Source organism: Plutella xylostella, chromosome Z (assembly GCF_932276165.1).
Source record: "Plutella xylostella chromosome Z, ilPluXylo3.1, whole genome shotgun sequence".
Lineage (NCBI taxonomy): Eukaryota > Metazoa > Arthropoda > Insecta > Lepidoptera > Plutellidae > Plutella > Plutella xylostella.
Genome location: NC_064012.1, coordinates 8,525,640 through 8,551,707, shown reverse-complemented (window position 1 = coordinate 8,551,707; position 26,068 = coordinate 8,525,640). Strand labels below are relative to the sequence as shown.

General features: G+C 38.5%; 6 protein-coding genes across 7 annotated transcripts in view; 3 read left to right on the top strand and 3 right to left on the bottom strand.

The window, feature by feature from the left end:
* Positions 1-785: 785 nt before the first annotated feature.
* On the bottom strand, positions 786-5,934 carry LOC105380511 (coatomer subunit gamma). The gene is made up of 3 exons (XM_038122358.2): positions 5,792-5,934; positions 4,935-5,531; positions 786-3,243 (listed from the first exon to the last, which is right to left on the bottom strand). The coding sequence occupies exons 2-3, from the start codon at positions 5,481-5,483 to the stop codon at positions 1,195-1,197; spliced, it is 2,598 nt and encodes an 865-aa protein (XP_037978286.2). The 5' UTR covers positions 5,484-5,531; positions 5,792-5,934; the 3' UTR covers positions 786-1,194.
* A 1,326-nt stretch (positions 5,935-7,260) lies between these two features.
* LOC105380512 (autophagy-related protein 13 homolog) lies at positions 7,261-15,501 on the top strand. The gene is made up of 6 exons (XM_011550089.3): positions 7,261-7,739; positions 8,290-8,638; positions 8,807-8,969; positions 9,355-9,520; positions 11,490-11,648; positions 11,869-15,501. The coding sequence occupies exons 1-6, from the start codon at positions 7,542-7,544 to the stop codon at positions 12,097-12,099; spliced, it is 1,266 nt and encodes a 421-aa protein (XP_011548391.3). The 5' UTR covers positions 7,261-7,541; the 3' UTR covers positions 12,100-15,501.
* A 189-nt stretch (positions 15,502-15,690) lies between these two features.
* On the bottom strand, positions 15,691-17,931 carry LOC105380515 (OCIA domain-containing protein 1). The gene is made up of 6 exons (XM_011550091.3): positions 17,752-17,931; positions 17,545-17,671; positions 17,108-17,282; positions 16,615-16,790; positions 16,304-16,418; positions 15,691-16,101 (listed from the first exon to the last, which is right to left on the bottom strand). The coding sequence occupies exons 1-6, from the start codon at positions 17,824-17,826 to the stop codon at positions 16,005-16,007; spliced, it is 765 nt and encodes a 254-aa protein (XP_011548393.2). The 5' UTR covers positions 17,827-17,931; the 3' UTR covers positions 15,691-16,004.
* Positions 17,932-18,578: 647 nt separating this feature from the next.
* LOC105380514 (OCIA domain-containing protein 1) lies at positions 18,579-20,210 on the bottom strand. Its single transcript, XM_011550090.3, has 3 exons — positions 19,821-20,210; positions 19,169-19,295; positions 18,579-18,890 (listed from the first exon to the last, which is right to left on the bottom strand). The coding sequence occupies exons 1-3, from the start codon at positions 20,061-20,063 to the stop codon at positions 18,685-18,687; spliced, it is 576 nt and encodes a 191-aa protein (XP_011548392.2). The 5' UTR covers positions 20,064-20,210; the 3' UTR covers positions 18,579-18,684.
* A 438-nt stretch (positions 20,211-20,648) lies between these two features.
* On the top strand, positions 20,649-23,610 carry LOC105380516. The gene is made up of 3 exons (XM_011550092.3): positions 20,649-21,005; positions 21,230-21,844; positions 22,124-23,610. The coding sequence occupies exons 1-3, from the start codon at positions 20,768-20,770 to the stop codon at positions 23,452-23,454; spliced, it is 2,184 nt and encodes a 727-aa protein (XP_011548394.3). The 5' UTR covers positions 20,649-20,767; the 3' UTR covers positions 23,455-23,610.
* A 1,033-nt stretch (positions 23,611-24,643) lies between these two features.
* The window catches only part of LOC105388784 (hepatic leukemia factor), an 87,251-nt gene continuing 85,826 nt past the window's right edge, over positions 24,644-26,068 (top strand). The window contains exon 1 of one of the 2 annotated variants that reach the window (XM_038122209.2): positions 24,644-24,869. In XM_038122209.2, the coding sequence (XP_037978137.1) occupies positions 24,770-24,869 (100 nt within the window). In that variant the 5' untranslated portion in view covers positions 24,644-24,769. The remainder of the gene's footprint in view (positions 24,870-26,068) is intronic. The other variant, XM_038122211.2, reaches the window with a different exon arrangement.

The following is a 26,068-nucleotide window of genomic DNA, read 5'->3' as shown; positions in this document are numbered from 1 at the left end:
TATAGAGAACGCCGGACAGACAATTCGAAACTCTCGCGTGCAGTGTGGCCGACGACGCTTAAACTTAAGTAACGAGGCAGGGTTCAAACTTATGGAAATTGTGTTAGGTAATAGGTAGGTACTCGTATACAACCACTGACACAGATTTGTGCCAGGTAAATGACCCTGCATTTGCGACACACGACACGTGCATTCTAATTAGGCGTTATTATTATTTAAAGGCATCTCTATATCGGAATCAAACAGGAGAGAACTAGATACGTCAATAATAATAGGTACAGCACAGTTTTAGTAGGTATAATTTTATTTCCCTTATTAAGTATGTAATATGTTATACATGATAATATAATTAGGTATTACAGACAAAAATACATCTGAAACACATGTACTTAGTCTCATAACATGGAACTTTTTCTACTTCCATGGATTTCTAAAAACATCAATATTCCTATAGGTATTATGATTCGTACCTGATCGGATAAGTATAGCGTGTTAATATTAAAATTATGATATAGAAAAGTATTAAAATTATCACATTCAGATAAATTTTGATTGAAATATGGAATAATGCATAAAATTGAGAAAATATAAAGTGTAAGTAGGTACATTATCAAATTTATCTTATAGCTATAGGTAGAGATAGGTACAATAAAACAATATAACAAAAAAGGCACCAGTTAATCACAGGTGAAAATGAATAAGTGAAATGGAAAGAAATCATAGTACATAGTTGTTACAGTTGGTAGAAACTCTTTTCTGTTTTGGTGTGTAGAAGTAGGAGCAAATTCAAATTGAAGTTGATAAACATACACATAGCGAATCTCGAACTAAAACACCAAAATTATTTTTTTCAATGGGGTTTATAACGTTAACATTATTTTATATTGTATTTTGGCTACGACAGTAAAAGTTAACGGCTCGAAGTTTTTAAAATTTCATGGCTGGTATCTGTTAGATTGAGAATCAAGTGTTGAAGAAATTTGACACTCGCAGGTGTTGGTGTAACTATATCCCCAAGGTACACCCGAGTCCGCGTTGTTCTATGTATATCTAATATAAATAGACACCGATAAGAAACATTTAACACTTTAATGATTAATATGAATTCAGACACGTATATTAAAATTATCATTCCACTGTTTCATTTTCAACTGTAACACTTACAGAAGACAAAAATAATACGGACCGGCGTACTCAGCCGATAGCGGCTAGCAGAACGGTGGCGATGTCCTCGCGAGGCGAGCGAGCTGTGAGCTGCATGGTGACCGCGCCGCCCGCCGCCGCCAGCTTGGCGCGCACCAGCACCGGCACCCCGCCCCGCCACATCCCACCCCCGCGGATCTCCTTCACCGCGTCACCACTTATACTCGACTTCGGCCATCCAAGATATTCGCAAACAGTCGCCGCCGCCTCACCAACATCATTCTGCGACAGGCCAAACGTGTCGCACGTCTCCGCGGCAGACGCTGCGCGCTCCCACGTCGCCTCCCAGTCGTCAGTCATCGCTTTCGCCCGCATTTGTTCAGCGCAACCAATAGTCACCTCCTCTAGAGGGTAGCTATCGGCGTACCCTTCACCCGGCTCTGGCTCGCCCGTTGTTGGGTCGCAGTCGCGCACGTTAAACTCGAGCGTGGCTCCAAACGATCCCAGAGTCTCCATAGGATTATCCGGGAACTGCAGGAGAAGGAATACGCTGCCTTGCTTGTCGTAAGGAAGCTCGTTGCAGGCAACTTCTCCGAGCAACTGGTAGCCGGCCGGGGGCTCGAGGCGCACGTGGACCTTCTCTAGCAGTTGGTCGCTCAGCGTGTTCAAGCACTCAAACTGAAGTACGAGGTGACGAGCAAATACGTGCTTCACGCAACGGATGCGGTACTCAGTCTCAGCTTCAGTTAGATCAACTGTCTCGCATGTCTTGAACGGTGGTCCAATCTTCTCAATGCCAGGAATAACGTTGAGCTGGTCAGCGTACTGCTCCTCACGTGACACCGCAGCTGGTTTACGTTGCTCGATTTCTGCCGGTGTTTCCTTCACTTCCACCGCCTCGGCAAGTACTGGTATAGTGTCAATGTCAAACGGTGAGTTGGGAGTGTTAGCAATATGGTCACGTAATGCTTTCTCCAACAGCACTGGATTAGGCTTTGGCACGTTTAAGATGTATTCATCGACCAAATCTTTGTCTCCAGATTCCAAGATGGCGCTGTAGTAAATAGCTCGGTCCCTGACCTCGTCATCGTCGTCGACGGTGCAGCGAGCGAGCAGCACGCTGATGTTGGGCATCAGCTCGGGGCGGGCGGCGCCGAAGCGCGCCACGGCGGACACGGCGGCCGCGCGCACCGGCCCGGACTCCAGAATCACACGGTTGTAAATAAACCGAATGTATCGTGACGGCTGGCGAGCTTTTGGCCCTTCTCTTCCCAAGACGTGTAATATCCTCACTGCAAGTGAAGTATGCTCGCAATCTTCGATAAATTCACACAGGTGCGCCAACCCAGTCTCTTTAGCATCAGGGTTCTCCTCTACGAGTGCAATAATAGCATCTGCAATGGCGGTTTTGTACTCCAAGCCCCCTTCGTCACGTAACATACCAGCCAAAAATGCTGCCAGAGATTGATGTTTGCGAGGATATTTAGTGCAAAGACGTTTAATTGCACGAACAACAACAATCTTGAACTCGTCCGAGATTTCAGACATGAATGTGGAAATCTGCTTCATCAGACGATCGATTGAGCTTTCAGCCCCAGTCGCAAGAAGAGTTGTAACCGCAAGAGTGGCTACAGAACGGTTCGGGTCCGAAATCAAGTTTTCCAGGTCGACAGCGCAAGCTGCGACAGCATTCGGATGCTTGGCTGTCAGTTTCGCCAAAGTGCGGGCACCAGCGAGGCGCAGAGTGGCCTTGGAGGAACCGCAGAAGATTTGCAACACAGACACAGCTTGGGCAAGATCTCTGGCCGACTTCCTTAGATTGACGATAGCGTGAGCTGCCTCGTATACCACGATTTCTGACTTGTGGCGAAGGCAAGACTCAATGAAGTCGATGTAGACATCAGATGCGTCATTGCCGTCTTCTTCAGCTAACTTGGCAGCGTGGCGGATGAGGAGGCACACTCCGTACGGTGTGCGCAGAGATGATTTCGCCAGCTTAGTGATGAGCTTCACAGTCGACAGTCGGTCGTTGCGACGGCTTCCAACCACTACTCCTAGTGCGTGGTACGATACCATCATGTTATCAGACATGATGGCTTCCTATAACAAAACAAAGAACTCATTTTATAATTAAATTACAATACTCAGAAATTCTTTGACTCGTCGTGGGCTATGAATTCTACTCTTGAGTTTGGGTTTGTGTCTGGCAGATGATAACACGGACGGTGAAAATAAGCACGACAATGCATCTATCGCGAACCTAGCATAAGATCTGTGTGTATAATATCTTTGATTATTTTTTAAATAAAAGTAAAAATAAAAAATAAGTTTCAATCACGTTTCAATAACAATTGCGATTTTAATTTTATTTTCATAATTTTTTATGATATGTGATTTAATTTAACAAAGGTGCGGTTGTTAAATTCCGAGCAAGATAGTTCTTTATTCACAGGCAGAAACCTACCTACCGACTCGTCCTTATATTTTATTTACTATATGTATAACATGCCGACATGAGTACTTAGTTTCTATTGAAACGCTTTCAAAACACAAACACACACACACACTCACGCCTTGTACTAATGTACTCCCTTGCGGTGTAGGCAGAGGTGCATTTCTGCACCCACTTTTCGCCAGAGTATTATGTTAGTCACAATGTAATAGGGGGCGGGTCTATTGCCATTTTACGGGCACATCCAAGACCCGAGAACAAATATATGTGTTTAAACAAACATCTGCCCCAGCCGGGAATCGAACCCGGAACCTTCGGCTCAGTAGTCAGGGTCACTAACCACTACGCCATTCGGTCGTCAAATTAGGCACCTAATTCACCTCAACTCATCACAGACTCGCGAGATATCTCCTTAGACTACTGGAGATATCACGCCGATTTTCGATTTGCATATCTTTCAAAAGCCTACTTATTATTGAGACTAAAGTAATCAGTGCAGTGGGAGTCAGGTAGATATGTCCTTCACAGACAGTATTAGAGGATTACTCTATCTATACTGACGAAAAACGAATGAACGAGAGCTATCGTGCAATCGGAAAGAGAGTCCTGGCTTGCGCAGCAGCGCCCCAAAACTTCGGCTCCAAAACTTCGTTATTCGTTATGTAGAGTGACCCCCCAGGACGTGGGAGGACGTCTAGACGCAATGATTGATTACTAAAAATCTGCGCGATGGTCCGCGCAGCTGCGCATCACAGGTAGATAGGTACCCTATGTATCATATAATACATGTACCTAAGTACTGTAACTAGCACAGCATATTGTAATTAGATACTGTACATAATGAGATGCTTGTTGTACATGTAATACTAAATTTCAGGTTTTTTGGGCCAGTGAATGAACTATGTACCTAAACATAAATATAAGGAATAATTTAGATACCTAATAGGAATGAGTTTACTAATAATCAGCACAGCAGAAAAAGTGCAGCTTTCCTTTCAATTGGATTAGTTTAAGGCACACACTATTAATAAAATTATGCACAATAAACTTACAAACACTAAATAATTACGAATCAAATAAATCCCTACTTAAAGCAATTTGGATGCTTTTTAGCCCTGTTGTATGAAAATTGCTACTGTAATGGTAAAGAAAAGAAAACCATGGCTTTTTGAAACAAAACAAAGGTAAGCACCCACCTTTCAGTGTTGCTCATATTGGACCAATTGGATTTTCGTAAATATCAGAAGATACAGCGCCAGCAATGCTGATGAAGTGGGCGCACTTGTTTGAATTTCAACACTAAGAATGAATGTGATGTGTCCCTTAAATCAATAATTACCTGTGCTTCATTAGCCCAGCGCCGCACCAGGTCTGGAACAGTAGCGGAGAGATGCAGCGCAGACACCAGAGCCGCAGAGCTGACCGCTGGATTCTTGTCAACAATGGCCTGCTTCATGTATCTTTCAATGGCTTGCAGCATTGTGCTGTCCGTTATGCTGCAAAGAGCTCTAATAGCAGCGGCACGGTACAAGTCTTCCTTGCCAGTCATATCTTTAGTAAGCGAAGATGTTACAATGATAACATCCTGAGCTTGTGAACTCAGTTCTTTGATTAAGAGATAAACCAATCGACGCAGGACTACATCCTTCGATTGAAATAGCTTTGTGGTGGCGAAAAAGATCTCAGTAGCCTCTTGTGTGGTCAACTCCTGATCTCCGTGGTTCAACAGGTAGAGGATTTTGGTTAGAATCAGCGTGCACTTCCTGTGGTTGACTGGCGTCTCGTTGAAGTACCGTGCTTCCTGCAGAAGTGTGGTCTTGTCCAGGTTCTGGAATGGATTTCCCCCGCCTTCCTCTTCCTCCTTCTTGTCTCGCCGGAATGAACTCATCTTCGTTTTCTTATGAATCACTTGGTAAGCAAGTATGTTGTGAACTACCTGGAGCAAAAAAACACGGACTTAATATGGAAAATAGTTGGATCAACTGTTGAATGTCCACTGTAAGTAAACAGTAGGTAATTTTTAAAGACTTCAAGCCTATGTACTTGGATATGTACGCCGCTTCGCTGCGAATTGAACTTAAAAACTATTACATATGCAGAATTAAACCTAACAAGCACTGGAACAACCGTTCTGTGGAAGGACGAGCACTTAAAGTATATAAATTTATGAATAACAATAAAATATTCAGTACACACCTGTTACTGTGTTGTAAAAAATTACATCGATTTTCAACTTGGCGAACGAAACAAGAAAAAGTAGGATGAAAATGACAGTTTTTTTTTGACGGCACGTCATCAAACATAACACAGATACAAAAATGATATAATTTTTTCCTTCCTTTTTCTATAATTTTCGATGTCGTAATAGTGAGATAAGAAATCGAGAGGAAATGGAAATTAGAAACATAAGTAAGGAACAAGTAAGGAATAGTTAATTTCTTTTGTATTTTATAAACCCACGACAATTTTTCCAATAAACTGTGCACATTATTAGTATTCCAAGGACCCTTTTGCATGGTCCACAGATAAATAGATTATTACAAGGTTCTTACATTGATCCAATAGAAACACTGCGTTATTCAAAGCTAGCCTATCCGGATTGAGAATCAGGGATTTTACTAAATTTTTAACTAGAGGTGGTTATAACGGCTAAATCTTAATAATGAATTATACGTTATATTATAAATTTATATTCGTTGTCTTAAACTGTTATATCAACAACAGTTTAAGACAACAGTTTAAGATAACGAATATAAAGTAACAGTATAAGTAATATCCTAAGTTGTTATTGTGATAGCAGTATAGGTATCTTAAGCTGCTGTTTTTTTAACAATATAATGAACGATACGTTATCTTCATTATAAATATATTTTCAAACTATAAAGTAAAATTTGAAAATATGATACTTATAACTTGTTCAGTTGATATGTACTCGTATGTTACTTATGGGGTAGAATTATAATTTACTCGTAAAATAAGCATGAGTGTATGTGTAGTTTTACATAATACTTAGGTATTAGGAACATTCTATTCATAAATATCCATGTTTGATTTGCGTTTTTCTTTGTTTATATTAAAATTATAATGATATTTATGAATTATGATTGAATATTACAAATAAGTTAACACGTGGAACTAAACAATAAAGTTATACACTAAACACACTGTTTTTATACATATTTAACTTTAAACAATGTGCCGAGCAGTTATAATTTACGCGCGACGATATACCGAAACGATAACCTGTTATAAAGACAATCAATATAATGATACTCATAACAGTAGTTGAAATTATATTCATAATGAAAAATAGCACGAAGCAAAATAGGCTCTAATACGAGTACACAGGGATCATAATTCATATTACTCATTCAATATTCGATTCGTTGGCCAATCTAGAGACATCTCTTGACGATTTTAGCAACTAATTAGATTTGACAAACTATAATTTGATTAGAACGCCGTAAGATGGCGCTGTCACGAAAAAAAAGTTTTTACGGAAAATAATTATATTTATAACAGTCTTTCTTTTATTTTAATAATCATTATGAAATTATATAAATATAATGTGATATATAAGTTGCTATGTGTTATAACTGCCACCTCTATTTTTAACCAGTAAGATAACCTCACTACAAAATTTAACCTTCAAAGGCCTGCGTGCTTGTCTCTCGTCTGCCGTCTGCTGCTGCATGTTATTTTTTTGTATTGAGTGAGTGGAAGTGTGGAATACCTCGTGATTTTAATTGAAAAGATAATTATTGTAAACAACTTGCTAATTAATTTCTATTCATTGTTTTAAATTCATGGCAGCCTCCGCTCACCAACCAAAATTGAAATTTCCATATCGTGTATCATTAGTTCACTACTACATAAAAATGTAACGTAGTTTATTGTACCCACATTTTTGATAAAATATTGAGCTTGCGTATAAAAATTAGTAATAATGTCTTCGGATAATATAAGTGCTCATGACCGAGCGTCATTAGAGAAGTTTTCAAAGTTTTTTACCCTAAAAGTGGCTCAGATAGTTGTGCAAAGTCGCCAAGGCAAGAAAATTGTTCAGAGCAACAAAGATGAACCGATTTTACCTGAAGACAGTCAAATGTCTCCGCCACCTCAGGCGCAGCTAGGCGTTGACTCGGTAAATATTATAAAAATCACATATATATGGTTATGGCTTTGATTATATGGTTGTGGTTACCTGTATCTAAAAGTATGTATACAGTGGAGCAAATAGCAAACACAGGCAAGCCCACTTACAAAAAACAATACTGCCACCACAGCTGCCACACACATAATAACTCATCCACAAAACTATAACCTAGGATGATATAGGTACAAGCTGGTTACTAGAAGCATCAGTTTTTGCCCATCTGTATCCACACTTTTAGACTCAGGCAGCCATACAACAATTCACCATAGATTACTTTAGATTTTCTATTAAATTGATTTAAATTTACATTTACTTACAAAATTTAATGTTATATGAATAATAATTCTATTTCAAGTATTTACAAATAAAATGGGAGAAATCATTCATTGTCTATTTATTAATTTTTTTATGTATTGAAAATTATGTAAAATAATCAAAGTAAGCAAAAGAGTGTGAATTGTCTATTGTGAAAACATTTGGGAATACAAAGTTCAGCTATCTGCACCCTCTTATTGTATCTTGTTTTTACATTCCTCAGTTCAATCTGGCCATTCCTGAAGTTCCTGAAGTGACTATAGACACTAAGCGAGTGCTGAACGGTGAAGTAGTTGCCGCATTAAGTCAAGTTTTCATTGTTGAGATTTCACTAACAACTAGTGACGGAGATGAGATGATTCTAGAGCTATGGACCATAAAAATGGACCCAGAGTGTGACCCAGCCATGAACTCATTGTCAACAATTTACTATCGCATGGGGATCATGCTGAAGTCAACCCTCACCATATCCCGCATAGTTCCCGCATACAAAATATCCAGATGCCAGAGTTCAGAGTCGTACAAAATCTCATACAGGATATATTCTGGTCAGCCTGACACAGATCTTCTAGGTAAGTTACTCATATTGATTTCTTAACTCTTTTCCATATTTTTTTGGTTGAATATTTTATTATTTTCATACTTGGCATAAAAAGTAAACAATCTTAGTGCATGCATGTTTACCATTTATGCGATGTATGACAAAATGCATTATACCAATGTTCACTATGCCTTTGCAGGTGAAGGGTTCAGAAGTATTCGAGTGAGTGAACTGGGAACTCCCTGTGGAACAATACAGATCGCCCTCAACTACCGGACGGTGATGACACTGTCTCCAAGCAAAAAACCAAAGACTGAATCTATCATGGTCAAAAGCGACCACTTCCCATATGACAGTCCAAAGTAAGTTTTTATACATAATATGATAGGTATACATTCTATTTTGGTAATTCTACATTAGAGCTTTTTAAAGTTACATACTACTGTACTGTGTTACTGAAATGCTTATATCTGCTTGCGAAAATCTGATGCTTTGCGCACACTGCGGTTCATAATGCCAATGATGTACCTATTTATTTCTAGCATTGCAGCTGAAAATAAATATTTAAAGTTGTTTTAACCAGTATGATAATTTATTTATTTTGCTAAAGTACAGAAATATGTATGCAATCAAATTATACAAAATACATTTAATCCAACTTTGTGTCATTTTCTTTATTAATTGTTATCACCTTCATCATGAAGGCATCTCTAAACTCTTTGTAACAAATCCTATTGCAACCAACAGGAAAGATCCCCACGAAAAAAGAGTTATAGATTTGAACAAGCCGCTCACAGCCGGTGCTTTTGTGGACACGGAGAGGATCAGGGAGCTGCATGACACCCTCAGCCAGCAGCTGCCTCCGGAGCCTCCCATGTCCTGGATCCTTGATGAGAAAGAGAAGATGGATATGGTAAGATCACGATAATCATTCATTTTTCATCATCAGCCTATAGCAGTCCACATGGTTGGACGTAGGCCTCTCCCAAAGCACGCCACTGAATGCGCCGTGGATCTTAAAATTAAAGTTTTGTGCTGAAGGAGCTATACAATGCATTTCACTTCTGCTGACTACTATACAGGGTGGCCCAAAGAGTGACGTCCAAAGGAAAATGTTTGATTCCTTAGGTCAAGGGGTAGCCAAATCACCCCCATGTATGTTCAGCAATTTTTAGTAGTTTAGGAGTTATGATTTTTTTTCCAAATTTTCTACGAAAATCGACCTCAGTGGATTAATTATGTTTGATTATTTTTTGGATAACTTTTTTAAAGCATTTTTTATTTTTGTGTCATCCTCTTAAGTTGTTCTTTTAACCATAAAAGTTTCAGCTTCCTAGCTGTAATGTAAGTTAGTTATTTTTTTATCGAAAGTTCGAATTATATCATCGAGCTAGACTGCTCTGAATTTTCTACTTGAAATTTAAAATTGAAAAAGATATTCTCATGGTGCCTTATTAATTTTAAAAACTCCGCAAGGTTCCAAAATTACATAAAAATAAAAATAAACTATTGCTTAATAGGGTATTATTTGCAGAAAAAAGCCTTCAAAGGTACCTGGGTGGAAATTACCTAATTAGTAAATTGTTTCAGAAAGTTGAAATATTCCTGTTATGTCATTACTAAGGACTAATTAAGTTAGAAAATGTATCAAATTAAAGGGAAAATTAAATTATTTACTTTTTTTTTAAATTTACGTTACATTTTTGAATGTAAATTCTTAGAAAAATGTTTTAGTCTGAGTAGTAAGATTTATGAGATAATTTTTTTATTAATAATAAGTAAATAAACTCTAATAATTATTTTACACATTTACTCACAATAAATTTTCAAAATGGCGACCTCCCATAGCAATACACAACCTACATCTACGCAAGAAATTTTCTTTAAGTCAAAAAAGTGACAAATGTAAAAAATATGATATTTGTCAAAAGGTTAAGCATGTAAAAAAAGTACCTTTTCTCAAAAATGTGACATCTGTCAAAAAATTACATCCGAATGAAACAGAGAAGCGTATAGTATAGGCGACTTAAAGAAAATTTCTTGCGTAGATGTAGGTTGTGTATTGCTATGGGAGGTCGCCATTTTGAAAATTTATTGTGAGTAAATGTGTAAAATAATTATTAGAGTTTATTCACTTATTATTAATAATAAAATTATCTCATAAATCTTACTACTCAGACTAAAACATTTTTCTAAGAATTTACATAAAAAAATGTAACTTAAATTAAAAAAAAAGTAAATAATTTAATTTTCCCTTTAATTTGATACATTTTCTAACTTAATTAGTCCTTAGTAATGACATAACAGGAATATTTCAACTTTCTGAAACAATTTACTAATTAGGTAATTTCCACCCAGGTACCTTTGAAAGCTTTTTTCTGCAAATAATACCCTATTAAGCAATAGTTTATTTTTATTTTTATGTAATTTTGGAACCTTGCGGAGTTTTTAAAATTAATAAGGCACCATGAGAATATCTTTTTCAATTTTTAATTTCAAGTAGAAAATTCAGAGCAGTCTAGCTCGATGATATAATTCGAACTTTCGATAAAAAAATAACTAACTTAAATTACAAATAGGAAGCTGAAACTTTTATGGTTAAAAGAACAACTTAAGAGGATGACACAAAAATAAAAAATGCTTTTAAAAAGTTATTTAAAAAATAATAAAACATAATTAATCCACTGAGGTCGATTTTCGTAGAAAATTTGGAAAAAAAATCATAACTCCTAAACTACTAAAAATTGCTGAACATACATGGGGGTGATTTGGCTACCCCTTGACCTAAGGAATCAAACATTTTCCTTTGGACGTCACTCTTTGGGCCACCCTGTATAATAATATATGTTCCTAATAAAATGATTTCTTGTTATGTTTTATAGCAAAAGAAACAACGGTCCATATCCGAGAGCCAGGCGGCCGCCAAGGCTGACGCCCAGGTGACTTCCTCGTCGGTCCCCAACGCTTCCCATTCCAAAGCCATCGAGGTGCCAACCAAGAACCGTTACTACTCTGAAAGCCAAAAATACTCCAAGATGATGGTAAAAACTATTTTTTTTATTACTTTCAGTTTGGACCTTAGGCCTAATTTGACTTTCCATTTGTGCAGAAGCGAGCGAATGAGCGATCGCGACTTAAAATTAGAATTATCATGATTTTCCATATTCACTCTGTGATTAGCATAGAGCTTACTTACTTTAGAGTGTGCTTACTTGTTTCTTGAAACAAACTCAACCATTTTCATTTTATTCTCGCCCACAGGAGTTTCCCTTCGCGGACGGTAGCCCGATCACAGAGCTGGCCAACTTCTACCAGGAGTGTCTTCACGCGAGGTCCCAGAGCGACGAGTGGTGCGACATCGTGGAGGAGCAATCAGCTTCGAGCGACTCTGACGCCCTCTCGCGGCAGCTCAAGATCTTCGAAGATGCCGTCCCTGAGTTTGACAGTATGGTTGCCTCTATGTTCAGCAACTCGGAAAACGGAGAGGGCTAGATAGTAACTGCTCTGGGTAAGTTAACCGGGACGTGACATACTCACAAATATTAACCACTGTGCTTTGTAACTACAGTTGTTTGTATTTAATTCACGTTTAATCTGACGACATGGTCGTACTAGATTGTATTAGTTAGGCGACTTTCCCGGTTACTGGTTGTCTTGTTGGTTTGGTAAGGATGTTATTTATGCTCATTGTTAAGTAATGGGTCGAAATGTGATTGACAGAAATGTATACTAAGGAATTTTGTATGTTTAATTAAAGCGAGGCGTAGATATGGAAAGTAAAAATGTACTCATAAATATAGTCAATAGACGTTTTGTAATTCAAAGAATTGAGGAAGTAAGCCAAGGTACTGATGATTGGAGATGCTGACAGTATGAAAACTAGTTTTGTATTATGATTTAATTAGAATCGTACAAAAATATTTATTATGTGCTCTTTATTTTATTATTTTAAAATATCGTAGCATTATTGTAAAATACAATTATTTGACATTTGTAAAAACAAAATTTCAGATAATTCCCATTTGAATATGGTATAATAATTTTAATTAGTAGCGCTGTACTAAAAGTTTAAATAATAATTTCTAGTCTTGTATTTTATTAATTGTTTTGTGAAAGTACCTGTCGTGGTATAATTCATAAATCCTACTTTTTACCAGTAGGCTTATTTTGATAAATGCTCAGATCCAGGCAAAATTTATAACGTTTAATTATGATTATTTAGATACTTCCTCCATTCCTTTCGTATACTCATTTTTCAAGCAACAATTTAGGTTGTTATTGTTTCTTTCAATATAATTTTAGGATCTTCTTTCTTCTTAATTTTCTGAAACGTGCTTAACAGTTTGTACCGGAATCAGGTGTTTATTAAGGTTGTTTATGTTTATGATACAGAAATGTTTATAAATAATAGAGGCCTATTAAAAACTCATTAAAAGGTACTTTTAGACAAACATAACTGAGTCACTGACCTCTACTCAATCACTATTTTGTAAATGATAATAAATGTGAAATCATTAGTGGTTTAGAGTAGTAAACAGTGCAGTTTTCTGGCATAAGATTGCCATGGACAAGCAGATTTCAAAGTTACAAATTAGTTTTAAAGTAAATTATTGACAATTATTATTATTTGTGTCTATAAAAGCTATATTATTGGATGTTATTATATTCCTTTTATGTCGTAGCAGGATCAGCAAATTATCGCAAAGTTAAAAAAACATTTATGGTGTGAACTTGTATGTTGAGTGTAATAAGTAGCATTCTTCTCATAGTTTATTAAAAGCGTCTTATTTCTGAATTCGGTGATTTAATTTAGTTGTGTTTGTGACGTTTTATTTGTGCCAATAAAATTTAAAAGTAAGAGTGACCTAAGAATAACAGAATACTTATTGTTAACAATTTATTATAGAAAATCTAAAGTTATTCTCAAAGTGTTGCTAGATTTTAAGACTGATTGCAAAGTCAATCAGAAATATTTATTGTCAGTATGTTCAAATAATGTACCTACCTACCCATTGTTCAAAGCATGACTAAAAATATATAACACCAAAATAATTGATTGGGAGTATTAAATTCGTTATGTTGTTTATCGTTGTTGATTATATAATAAGATGTACTTATGCAAATTGTATGTTATCAAAATTAGTGACCAATACTCAAATGTTGATGCCTAGTCAAATGTTAATGAAATTGTTTTATATTGTATTCTACATAGGGCAAATTCTTTAGGCACACATCTTAAATTCTGAACCTCATGTTCTAAAAAAAGAAAAGATGTAAGTATGCCTTTTGAATAAGCCTTCATTATTTTGGACGTTACTGAATACTTTTTAAACTTCTTGTAATTATTTACATACTTAATTGCTCTCTCAGTTCCTCTCAATTAACAAGTTCTGAAATGTAAAGTACCTACTAGCATTACCCTTAATTATTGTATACTTTTATTTTGTCACTGTAGTTATAATCAGCATAATAACAATAATAAGGTATTAACAACTTTCAAAATCAGTCAGATGATCAACTTTATGAAGCTGTCACAATATACAGAGTAATTTTATCAGTGAGCTTCCTGAACCGCCTTCAGTCACAATGTATGTACCGTGTATTGAGCAGATAAAGGGTCTAATGTACAATAAAATAACGATTGTTTTCTTCAATTTCGCAGTAAGTCTCATAATTGTTCAGTACGTAGGGTATATTTACTAATGTGTAAGTGAATGCCTAGATCGCCCAGCTCCTCCAGAGTTCACCCTAATGCTTATAGCGGCGGGGGTGGCTGATTACGTTTGTGGATTAGCCTTTATGCCGTGACCACGTCATTAGAGACCTAGATCTCTTCCTCTAAATGAGAAAGAGAGACGATGGTTGTTCTTAACATCTAGACACTCAATTCATGAGTCTCGTGTACCTACTCCTAATTCAGCATTAAACCGGGGTTGGATGGAGTTGGATTCAAGGTTTTTTATGCTTTCGCTGTATGCAGACCTGTGAGTCTAATGGATCTGGGCACAAACGGGGAGGGTTTATTCACTGAGAAGGGCATGTTTTGTTTTGTAAATTTTTCATCAACATGTTGGTTGAGAATGATTGTGATGTGTGAATCAAGTTCACCTTTATAACGTGGTGCTGCCATACTGCTGCTAAAAATGTCTAATAAAATCATGAAACATGAAAAGTATTTGTACCATTTGTAGTGCCACATGTTTGTATTAATGTTTGATAACTTTAAGTTAGAGTGTGGCAGCAGTCAGCACCATCATAAAATTATGCTGCTGGTTATATATGTATATTATACTGTCATTTATTATACGGTAGGTATTATTGATTGTAGTAATTAATTCAGATTACATTGACTGGCGCACACATTTTACTTAATTAATTTATGTACCCATTGAAGGCTTGTTTCACAATCTTAGACAGTGTTTCATGATTATATTAAGCCAAAGAACCAATTACCTACCATATTATCTGTTTGTGAGGAAGTACCTACCATAACCAAATATGATATAAAAGTCATAATTTTTAGCAAAATGTTGGATAAACATGAAAGCCTGTTGTTAATGATAATACATTTCGCGACGGGCTGAGGTCATAACGGGCCGTTATCCGTTGTCGCTAACAAGATGCCTCACATAGATATCTCCTAAAAATACAAAACTACCATCAACTGCAGAGAATGCATGCTGGCCTGATTCACACTCACTCCGTTTTGTTCTACTTGTATTTATTCCATGGCTTTTTGTCTGTCATTGTGGAGCAGTCGCTAATTCACCCTTGTTAATTTCAGTAATGTTGGTTTATTGTATAGGTACCTAATCACTAAATTAAAGAAAGTACCTACTCGTTTAATTGATTTGATGTGTCAACATCGAAATATATCTATCTAGACGCTATAAATTGTTGTTTCTTTTTAAATCGTGCGGTGGTGAAAACCTGTTTATTATACGTAAGTAGATTAGGAACTGCAAAAAATATCACGCAACCGCGTGTGTAGGTAAGGTATCTCTACATACCTAACTCCTAGATATTTACTTATGTGCATAGCATGCAAAATGTTGTCCGACATCATCCAAATAAAAAACATACTTATATTGACAACAACTTTCTTATCTATTCATTCTTTTAGCCATTTATAATACAACATGTTATAATGATTAATGTTATAATATTATGTTACAAACAGCAACAAGTATATAATAATTATGATGCCTAATGCAGAACAGAGACATTTCACTGCAAAATAACGCAATTATTTTAGCTTCATAAAGTTCTTGATTTACTAATAAAATTATCCCTCAGTATAGTATTTACCAACCAATGGTCATTTGGGGATATCTGTAGGTACACATAGCCTAATGCTATGCAAGTCCTACATAGTTATAGCTATAGTTAGAGCAGGTTTACTCCATAGTGTCTCCGTACTGATTGGTGGGCTTGGCGCTGGGGGGTGGAGGCTGCCGCGGCCGGCTGATCGGTGGGACCGCGTTGGGATCCAACCTGAAACGAATTGCACCCATAGTCAGATCATTATTCGCACCTATGGCTGGTAATACCTGGATGAGGGAGGCTAGGAAGGAAAGAACAGAGTGTTCATCACAGTTTTGCGAGATTATTGTTCAGTCCAGACTTAGTTTCACCTGTTAATGATGATCATAACCTCATAATTTTAATGATTTTTTTTAAACAAAGTGCTAAATACCTGTAAGGGTCCTGCCTGGCTTCGGTATACTCGCCACGGTTTTTGCGCCGAAGCTCATCGTAGCTGAAACCACCACCACCAACTTTTGGAGGCAGAGGCCCGTCTTTGTCACGGCCTGTGAAATATGTTTATTGTTACTGGAAAGTTACCTAGAAAACTCTTCTGCAGCTAATGTGATCATCCTGCTCATTGAAAGAGCTGCAGATAGGTAACGTATGAACCAAAGTTGGCAATAAAATTCAGTTTAGTACAATGCACTCCACTCTAAAACAAACCAAATGAATGGCATAAATAACCCAAAAACTTATTACCCATGCTCTCCTGGTCGTGTGGCCTGTATGATTCATCTCCGGAGAAGAACGGCCGCTCTGTGTCCAGGTCAAGAGAGTTGCCAGGTCCAGCATCCGAATAGATGTCATTAGGACCAGCCCCAAGCATGTTACCCGGAGATATCGGCCGCTGTGTTGGACGCTGGGAACTGTAGCCCCTGTGGCAGATTTATAGATGAAGATAGATGAATAGGAATACTCCTACACCTGCTTGCTTGATTAACAGTAGAAGGCACTTAGGGTAGCAAGATGTGCTGGTTTCTTTACTGCGATTTCTACACCGTAAGGTGCATAACACAGGGTGGAATTGGATCTGTGATCTTCCTGTTGGCAGGTTATTGTACACAACATGCTAAGCAAGTTTGTATTCTAATTTATACAAGGGTGTAAGAGGCCTGCCACATGAAATGGAACTAAGTATGCAAACACTATGTTTATCATACAAGTAAATTATTCAATATACATAATTACATACCCTCCTCTGCCTTCCTTCTTGTCTCGAATCAGTTGACCAATATAGCTCCCCGGGAGAGCCATCAGCTTCTGAGCACACGCCTCCTGGTATGACAACTTTCCCAAGAAGTAGCCGACCACCACGGCTAGTGTAATTTTAGGTGCCGGTCCAAAACGAGCATTCGGCTTAAGCATACCTGAAATACAGCAATGAATTAATATAGTTTTCTTTAACATAACACAGAATCAAATTTGGTGGAGCATGGCACCTTTGCAAAACACAAGTGTTGTTGTTTATATTATTAAATTTATTTCAGATTATGTTAATACATCTGTTACGTTCTATGATACCAACCTGTTTGTTGTGTAAAATAATTATTTTCACAAATTACAAATCGAAACGACTGGAAATTTTGGTATTGTCAACAAGATGTTTTGATTATGCAATAAAGTGCCTACCTTTTTGGACCGCGCTATAAGTGAACAGGCCCATCGCAGTGCCAAGCGGCAGCGACCGCTGGAAGAAACTCTCGTTGTTGCATTCTTTTAGCACCCTCAGTTCATCAGCAGAGAACTTGTAGCCGGCCTACAACACCACACGAGGGTCAATAACATCTGTTGGCATCTCAACAAGTCAACGAAAATAACCTCTTTGTCTTTACTTACCATTCCCGGCCCTCGCGGCTGTGGCGACTCTGGCGCCTCTCCTTGAGGGTAACCATACAGGTTAGGGTCATTCATGGTTATGGAATCGGTTAGTTAAATTGAAATTCAGTAATATCAGATTACGAAAAAGAAAACGATTTGCACTTGCAGAAAGCAGAAACCTTCAACTGACATAAAAAATGACAATTCACCAATGACAGACAGATGTCAATGTCAGTGCTGTCTGATGTTAAAGTAAAAAAATATGCTCTGTGAAACTGAGAAAAATAGGGCACATAATAATAAAATTATTATTATGAGCAAAGCACTGCGTTCCTTGCACACAACACTCATACCATACCATAAGTCAGAACCTCGTAAGAACATATATCCTAAGACCTTGGTCAGAACACAAGAATACTGTGTTTAGTCATCTTACGACAGAGATACCAACCGATACCGATTTGAATCCATTTTGATAAAATTATGTGATGTAGGTAGTAGGTACCGATACTATCACAGTTACGGTGAAGAAGATATGAAACCCTGCATCTTACTTAGCATCACCAACATGGAGGTGGTGGTTCAAAGCTAACGAAGGGAGGTTTCCTTCGGATGTCCTAGCCAAGGTACAGCAACCACACTCGCGAGCAATGAAAACGTTCTACTTGCCATGCCATGGACATGTGCTATGTCACTGGAACTTTTTCATTGCTCGCAAGTGTACTTAATAGGTATACTGAAGTTCTCTTTTATTCTGTATGCCATCCGGGTTGGAACTTGGAATACGACGTAGACGATGACTACGTAAGTAAATAAATAGGTACTAGTTAATAAAAAAATGCACATCTAGGACTAAACAATACATTTAAGTAATACATTTTATAATACATAATATACTACCAGTATACGGCAATATTGAAAGGCAGAAGCAGGTGTCCCAGGAAGGAGACTTCAGCTTTGGTTTTCTTCTGGTGGTGGGTTGGCTTTTTTGTGGTATTCCCTCAAGACGTTTCCGAGGTAGCTGTCATCTGGCAATTTCTTCCGAAGTCTTTCGTCACATCTGCCTATAGATGATAGTCTGCCTATGACGTGGCCGGCCAGAAATGCAAACGTCACCTTCGGAACGGCACCAAAATGCGGGTTCCTCTTCAGGACTCCTACAATCAGAAACATTCAAAGAAGTAAGAAATAGTCAGTCGTTAGAGGAACGTCACAAAAATAACAACAGCAGGAAATTCTTACTTCTATGAAGGTTTCTGTGGCGTCCCTAACGGGCTCCCAGACACAAACACGATGCCACTATCTAGCTCTCTCCCATTGAACACATCTGCAGTGGGAATGAGACAATTTTACGACGCTACATAGCATCTTGTTTATGTGTGGGATCCTATCAACCGACCTATCGTTTTTGAATAAACGTAAAATACCTACTCACCTTTCTTAACAGCAATGTAGGTGGCAGTAGCAAGTGTGGTACTTAAAGGAAGACATCTTCTGTAGAAGCTCTCTCGGTCACACTCTTCCAGCGCCTTCAGCTCTTCTGGGGTGAACTCGTAGTAACGCTGCCGGTGACAAATATTTGAAGGCTGAGTTCCCAGTAGGCAAATTGCTCAGTCGTTAATAATAGGCATACGTCACCACAAATCGTAGAGTGTGCCCAAAACTAGCATACGACGATAATCATCAACGACAACGGACTAAAAGTTACAGAGTATTGTAGGGACGAGCATGATTGTAGAAGAGTAACTCAACAGCCCACCTGAGATTATACATAGGTACTCGTATGTAAGATGGCCTATCCTCCAGATATTATGTGATATGCTGCGTTGCTATGATGTTTTTCATAAATTCAGTGATGAAAACGGAATGCACGGGCCGCATAGCATGTCTGGTGGATAAACACTCTCTCAGTGAGGTCCCGTTGCAGCGGAGCTGCGTTGTTTTCCATTATATTTTGAATGCCATGACCCTAAAAAATATGGAAAACACAATGGAAAACAACGCAGCGTGGCGAAGCACACACACATAGGTAGTTATAACCGATATAGGCCATGTACCACGAGTAATTCCAGAATAAATATAATTACCAGTGGATGGGTAACATTTTTTATCGGAGGGCAAGCACTAGATTTTCTCGCGTCAGCGTAGCATTTGCAACGTTTCTCTCGAAGTCTTCGCTCTTCTTCAGTTTCTGTTCCTGGTTCTGATGATTCTGGGCGATTAACTTGCTCCACCACAAGTTCTTTTGTTGGTGTATTATCTACCACAACGTCTTCTTTCTTTGGTCCATATTCTTCGACTACTGCGTCTGGGTTGACTTCGTTACTCATTTTTAACGTTTACGTTAACATTTTCGACTGTAAAAGTGGCTGTATTTACTTACTTCAAATTTAGTAAAAAATATTGAAATCTTGCAAATTTTGTGACTGAGAATTTTGGTTTTTGGCAAGTTTTTGGTTATCATTCATTGACTTTGAGTGGACTTTGACACTTTTGGTTTTTACTGATGACGGTATGCTGTGGCTGTGCGCTGTGCGCATCGCATCGTCAGCATCGCATTCATTCATTATTCGCACGGTTCCTTCTTTACTTGTTGTCCATCGAATCGAGTACTCCTATTCCTAAATATTAAACATCTATTTCAGGATTGAATAGAAAGTATAGTTTTATTTTCATAATATAATTTTGTAATGTTTTGAAGATATTGCTAAGCTTTTTGAGGAATAGTTCAAACAGATCATAGAACAATAAGGGCTCGGGTTTACCCCCCATACTGCTCCATACCAAGGACTTTACAAAGTCCTTGCTCCATACAGTGTAGTCATAGACTAGAATTGGGTGTAGTCAAGGACTTTGTAAAGTAGGTCTATGCTCCATACTCAATGAAACTTTAATGAAACCATAATGAAACTGACAATAAAATTTTATTTTATGGTTGTCAGTGCTATGTATCGGTCGAATTATATTTTATTCTTGAGTAAAATCTACTAAATATCAAAACTACGCTGTAGGGTTTAGCTTTAAATTATTTGTAATGCATGTTAATTTATTTCGAGAAGTATACATTGTAAGATTTTTGCTACTACTATGGTTTTGCACGGGTTCTTTGGGGGTCCGCTACCCTGAATACTCAGGGGTGGAGATGCCTCACTACGACTATGATGCGAACAGTCAGCCGGTGTCGGGGGCGCCGGCAGGGCCTGCGCCTGGAGATGAGGACTACCATGAACCTGATGAACCACAAGAAGACTACAATGAAGACAGTCCCCCCGGTAGGTTACATATTTATGAATCGGGGTAACATTAATATAGGTCTTATATACCCTACCCTAACAAAACGAAAATCGGTTCAGCCACCTGTGAGCTACCCTACCACAGATAGATACACAGAGATACAAGATACGTTAAACTTATAACACCTTTTTCCGTCGGGGTTAAAAACCATATACTTATTATTATATTTTTATTATTTCATTGTATCAATGTTATTTTACAGACAAAAACGAAAAGTCTTTTCTAAGAAAAGAAAGTTGGTCTCCATATTCAAGAAAAATTGTATCAAGTCGCGGCCACGATGACGACACGGAAAATATGAAAAACTATAAAATTGAGCGTCCAGTCCGACACAAATCAGAATTTAGTCCAACAAAGCGGAATTGGTTCAATCGCCAGAAAGATTTGAGAGACGAGATAGTGATGAAAGGAGTGACCGTGCCGCGATACATGAACCAAGATTTCCGTCAAGTAATAGGAAAAAACAAAGAAGTGTTTAGTAAAAATAAAGATGCGGAATTAGAGGAACCGGTTTCTGTTATATCAGATGCATTAATTAGAAGGAAACCAAGAGATAGGTCTTTAATTGAGCCCTCGATAGAGTATGATGGAGAAGAGTCATTTGGTCTGCATCGTCAGCCTGGTCTGCGGGCGGAGGGGGGGAGGATGACGCGCGGGGAGCGAGAGGAAGCGCTGCGTCAACGTCAGCGAGATAAAGAGAAAGTGATGAAAGCTCCACCGAGACCAAAACGACCGCTGCCTGAAGAAGATGACTATGATTATGATGATATGAAAAGAATACAAAAAGTCAAAAGCAAAGTTACTACTCCTCCTCCAAGTAAGTCAAATTAGCTTATTACTTAGTACGGTCTTTATAGTCAGTATGTAGATGTAAAAATATGTTATTCATGGTAGGTAACTAGGTATAAAATTTAAAAATACCTAATCATTATAATATTATACGTAATACCTATTTCAAAAGTGTTACTAATCATTCTACGGATCGATAGGAGAACAAAACATGGTACTTAAGAATCGAGACTATCGAAAATAAATAACTATAGATAATGATTAGAAGGACCATTCAGACAATAATGTGTGGATTGTGTGTGCCCAGTGTCACTGCTCGGTCAGCGGCGACTGAAGATGCAGAAAAGGGGCAGACAGCGTGAAAGATTCAGAAAGATGCGGCGGTCTACGCTTAACATCTTCCAAGACACTACGAACTCACAGGACGAAGATATGAATGATCCAGCATTTTACACCGGCATACATGTAAACATATTAAATGAAGTTCTACCAGCAATCGATGATCGAAGGAAACATCTAATAGCACCTTCCACTGCACAAACATTGCCCTCAGTAGTTAATTATGACGATGAGTCATTGGCTCCAGAGGATGATGTTCGCAAAATAAAATTACACAGAAAACATCCCACCAACAAAATAGCAAAAAATAAATCAGTAAAAAGAAAAAATAAACAAAGATATAAAGCCAAAAAAGTAAACAATGACGCTGATGAAAAAGAAAATTCTTCAGTTATACAAGGACAGGAGCAGCGGTTGACTTCTCCAACGATTCTAAATGAACTTAAAAAAAACGAACTGAAAGTAATAACCAATATTAAGTCCTATACAGTTGGGGGATCAAAAAAAGATAGTTCAAATTTGTTTACCGAATCGGAAAAATTTCAGAAGTACAACACAATAGAAAAAGAATTCAAAAGAGATCTGGAAAATCAATTGAATATACAAATGATTCAAAAATTAGTTACAGATGCAGATAAATTAGACACCGTAAAAGAAACGAATTTTAATGGTAATAAATGCATCAAAGAAAATGAAAATGACATTGAGTGTAAAAATCCAACTAACTCTGCTATCTCTAAAATATTCGAAATAACAACCACAGTAAATAGTTCCGATATAACGCTTCATAGAACTACTTCTGACACTGCAATCAGTAAATCTCCATTAACCACGCAACAAAGATTTACTAACGCAAGTTTAGATGATAAATCAACGATAAATGGATGTACGACTATCTCTGAAAATTCTTATACTTACAACGCATCAATGATGGAAGAAAGGTTGGAAATAATAAAGAAGGTTTTAATGAAAGAGAATCTCGTGATTGGTGTCTATGAAGATGGGGATGTGGAAGAATTGAAGGAATCGGAGAAGAAGAAGTCTAAAGGGCGGATGAACCGTCAGGCGAATTTCTGGGCGCCGGAGTACCTGGACAAAGTGAAAGAGGTGATGCGGCGCCGCCTGGTGGCCCGAGCCGAGACCCCAGAACAGCTGGCCGAAGACTGGAACGACCTCGTGTGTGAAGACATCGACGTTGAGACATTACAGAAGAAAATATCAAATTTGGCCCCACACCGCTTTTCTACAGCTGATGTGTTGTTGTTTGTGCCCTTTTTGTTTTGGACGTTTATTTACTAGTTGTACTAGAAGACACTCGTATTTATTTACAGCGAGCGTACCTAAGTACATGTAGGTACAAACTTACTATTTCTACTGTTGCTTTATTATTTTTACTCAGTTTTTAAATGTATTTTTCTTTAATTTGAATATACAAATAAACACTTTATTTTGTTATGTTTTGAGTATTTTATTGTTACATTACAATTAACAGTAAACCTGTAAGTACGAGTAGGTTATTTAAACTGGCTAAAATTTCAAATATAACGTTACTTTCTGTTTCCTGTACTCACTAGCATTAGAATTAGGCACTTATGACTCCAGCACGAAATTTTGTTTCAGCTGAATCCAGCACACTGGAAGAAATAACCAGGTGGACCTCTCCATCGACTGCGTCCGTGCCACCACCGCCTTCCTCCACTCCAGCCAGCATCGCTGATCAGGAGCTTCAGGCCCTTCTATCTGCCCATCGTCAGCGAAGGGCCGAAACCACCCTGGAACCCACCAGTCCTCCAACCACATGCTCCAAACTCTTGGACCCAACATCGCCAAGCAATGGCGGACCTAACCTCTTTGCAACAGATACCTTCGATGATAGGTTTGATAAAGAGTGGAGACAATTTATAGCAGGCGCTAGTTACGGCACCAAAATATGCCTTTCGATGTATGTGTATTTTTTAGTTTTAATATTACATTGTTTACAAAGATAAGTATACGGGTTTCTTCCATTGGTACACATTTTTATTTAAACGCGATACTAAGAACCGACAATTTTTCTACCTAAAAGTAAGTATTTGTTTCAGTTATAGCTGAAAAATAAACAGCTGTTTCATACTATCGACTGAATCTCGGTTAGATAAATATGTAGGTCTGATCTGATACTTTCAGGAAAACACGATTCCTTATTATTATTATCAAAACCTGTCTGAAACCGAAGTTCCGATGCTATTGAGTTCGGTCCAACTAAAAAAGTAGGAGCGTCATCTACTACTTGAAACAGAAACTAGCATAGAGAAAAGAACACTACGAAACTAGTGTCTATATGTGAGGACAAGAGGGACACGATCGAGCGTGCGACACGGCGTGCCTCCGCGGAGGGCCGCGCGATGGCGCCACCGGCGGCACCGCGGCGCTGAGGATTGATTGCGGGAGGCAGGGGCGGGCAGGGGAGGCGGGAGGAGGGGAGGTCCGCCGAACATCGGGCGGCCGACAGCCGTATTCAATCGCCACGCGCGCCGCGGGCCGGAGGTCGCCAGTGGATGAGTGAGCGCTCGGGGGCCGGCGCCTCCCGTCGTCAGTGTCAGTACTATCGGAGCCGGTGTTTTAAGTGACTATTATGAGCGACAGGGACAGGTCTTCGCCCTCCCTCACGGACACCCCGCTGAAGACGTACATCGGCCGGCACGACGACGACTATCCTCTCATAAACGGAAACGGTGAGTGAGAACCCGATCTTCCCGAGGGTCGCTGTTGCCCCGCGACGGATATAGTATAGAGGAGCGCTGGGCGCGCATCACGCGCTCGTGCTCGCGCGCGCCGCGTGCTGCGACCACCCTCCGATCTAGGTCACACTCCTCTTCTCTCAGCTTCTTGGCTGTGCTCCTGTCGCCAGGAATGCGGATCGTACCTACCCTGACGCTAGACAGTTTTGCCGCATTAAAGCTGCTGTCGCGAGTTCGATCGACCCGCGGACTCGGCCCCTTCCTGTATAAGTTTGTCGAATTTATACACATAGAAGCTCTATTGGCAATGAATGAGAGATCTGCAGAATGGTAGGTATACATACCTAGTAATATTATTGTGAAGTGATACTGCAGTGGAATCGACCCAGGAGGTAGAGGAAGATGTAAGGAAGGTGTCTGGTGCTGGCGAATGTGTCTGTAGATCGATAGAGGGTGACCTTAGTGGTTGTAGTGGCAGTCGAATGCCGAGAGAGGCTTGTTTTCGTCGCGACCATCAGAATGGCAGGGGTAGGGTGTATCGACTGCCAGGGGGTGACGGGGTGCAAGCAGGAATAGGCACCCGAGCGGGAATCTTCCGGGTCACATTTAACAAAACGCCAGATATGAATGACGAGATCCCTTTATCAATATGCCTGTAAAACTTGACTTATTTCATTTATCATTTTATATTCCTACTGAATTTTATTTCTGGATCACCTATATACAATATTACGAGTGTTAATAAATCCATCATATTTGTATCCATTACATTTTCCGACATTCATAAGCCAAAAAAAAGTTTGAACGTAATACTTCAGTAGAGACATTTTTGAATACTGGAGCTCTAAAGTCGCGGTTTCCTCACCAACATTGCGGTTTTGAAAAAACAAACTCATAAACAAGTTGAACCATAATTGCCTGATTGCCTGGGGGATTTCATAGCATTAACAACAACGTAAATAATAGGACACCTTTGTAGTCACTCAGTTTAATGTGATAACTGGAGCATGGTTCCCACTTGCTATCCATAAATAGATTCTCACGGTTCTAACAGCATTTTATTTATATTTTCATATAAATTCACTTACCTATATTTCATTCAATTATTGCCGATCTTGAATCTAAAATAGAATAAAAGTGGAAATTCTATAATCATATTTATCAGGGATTACCGTTACCGCTGTATTATCAAT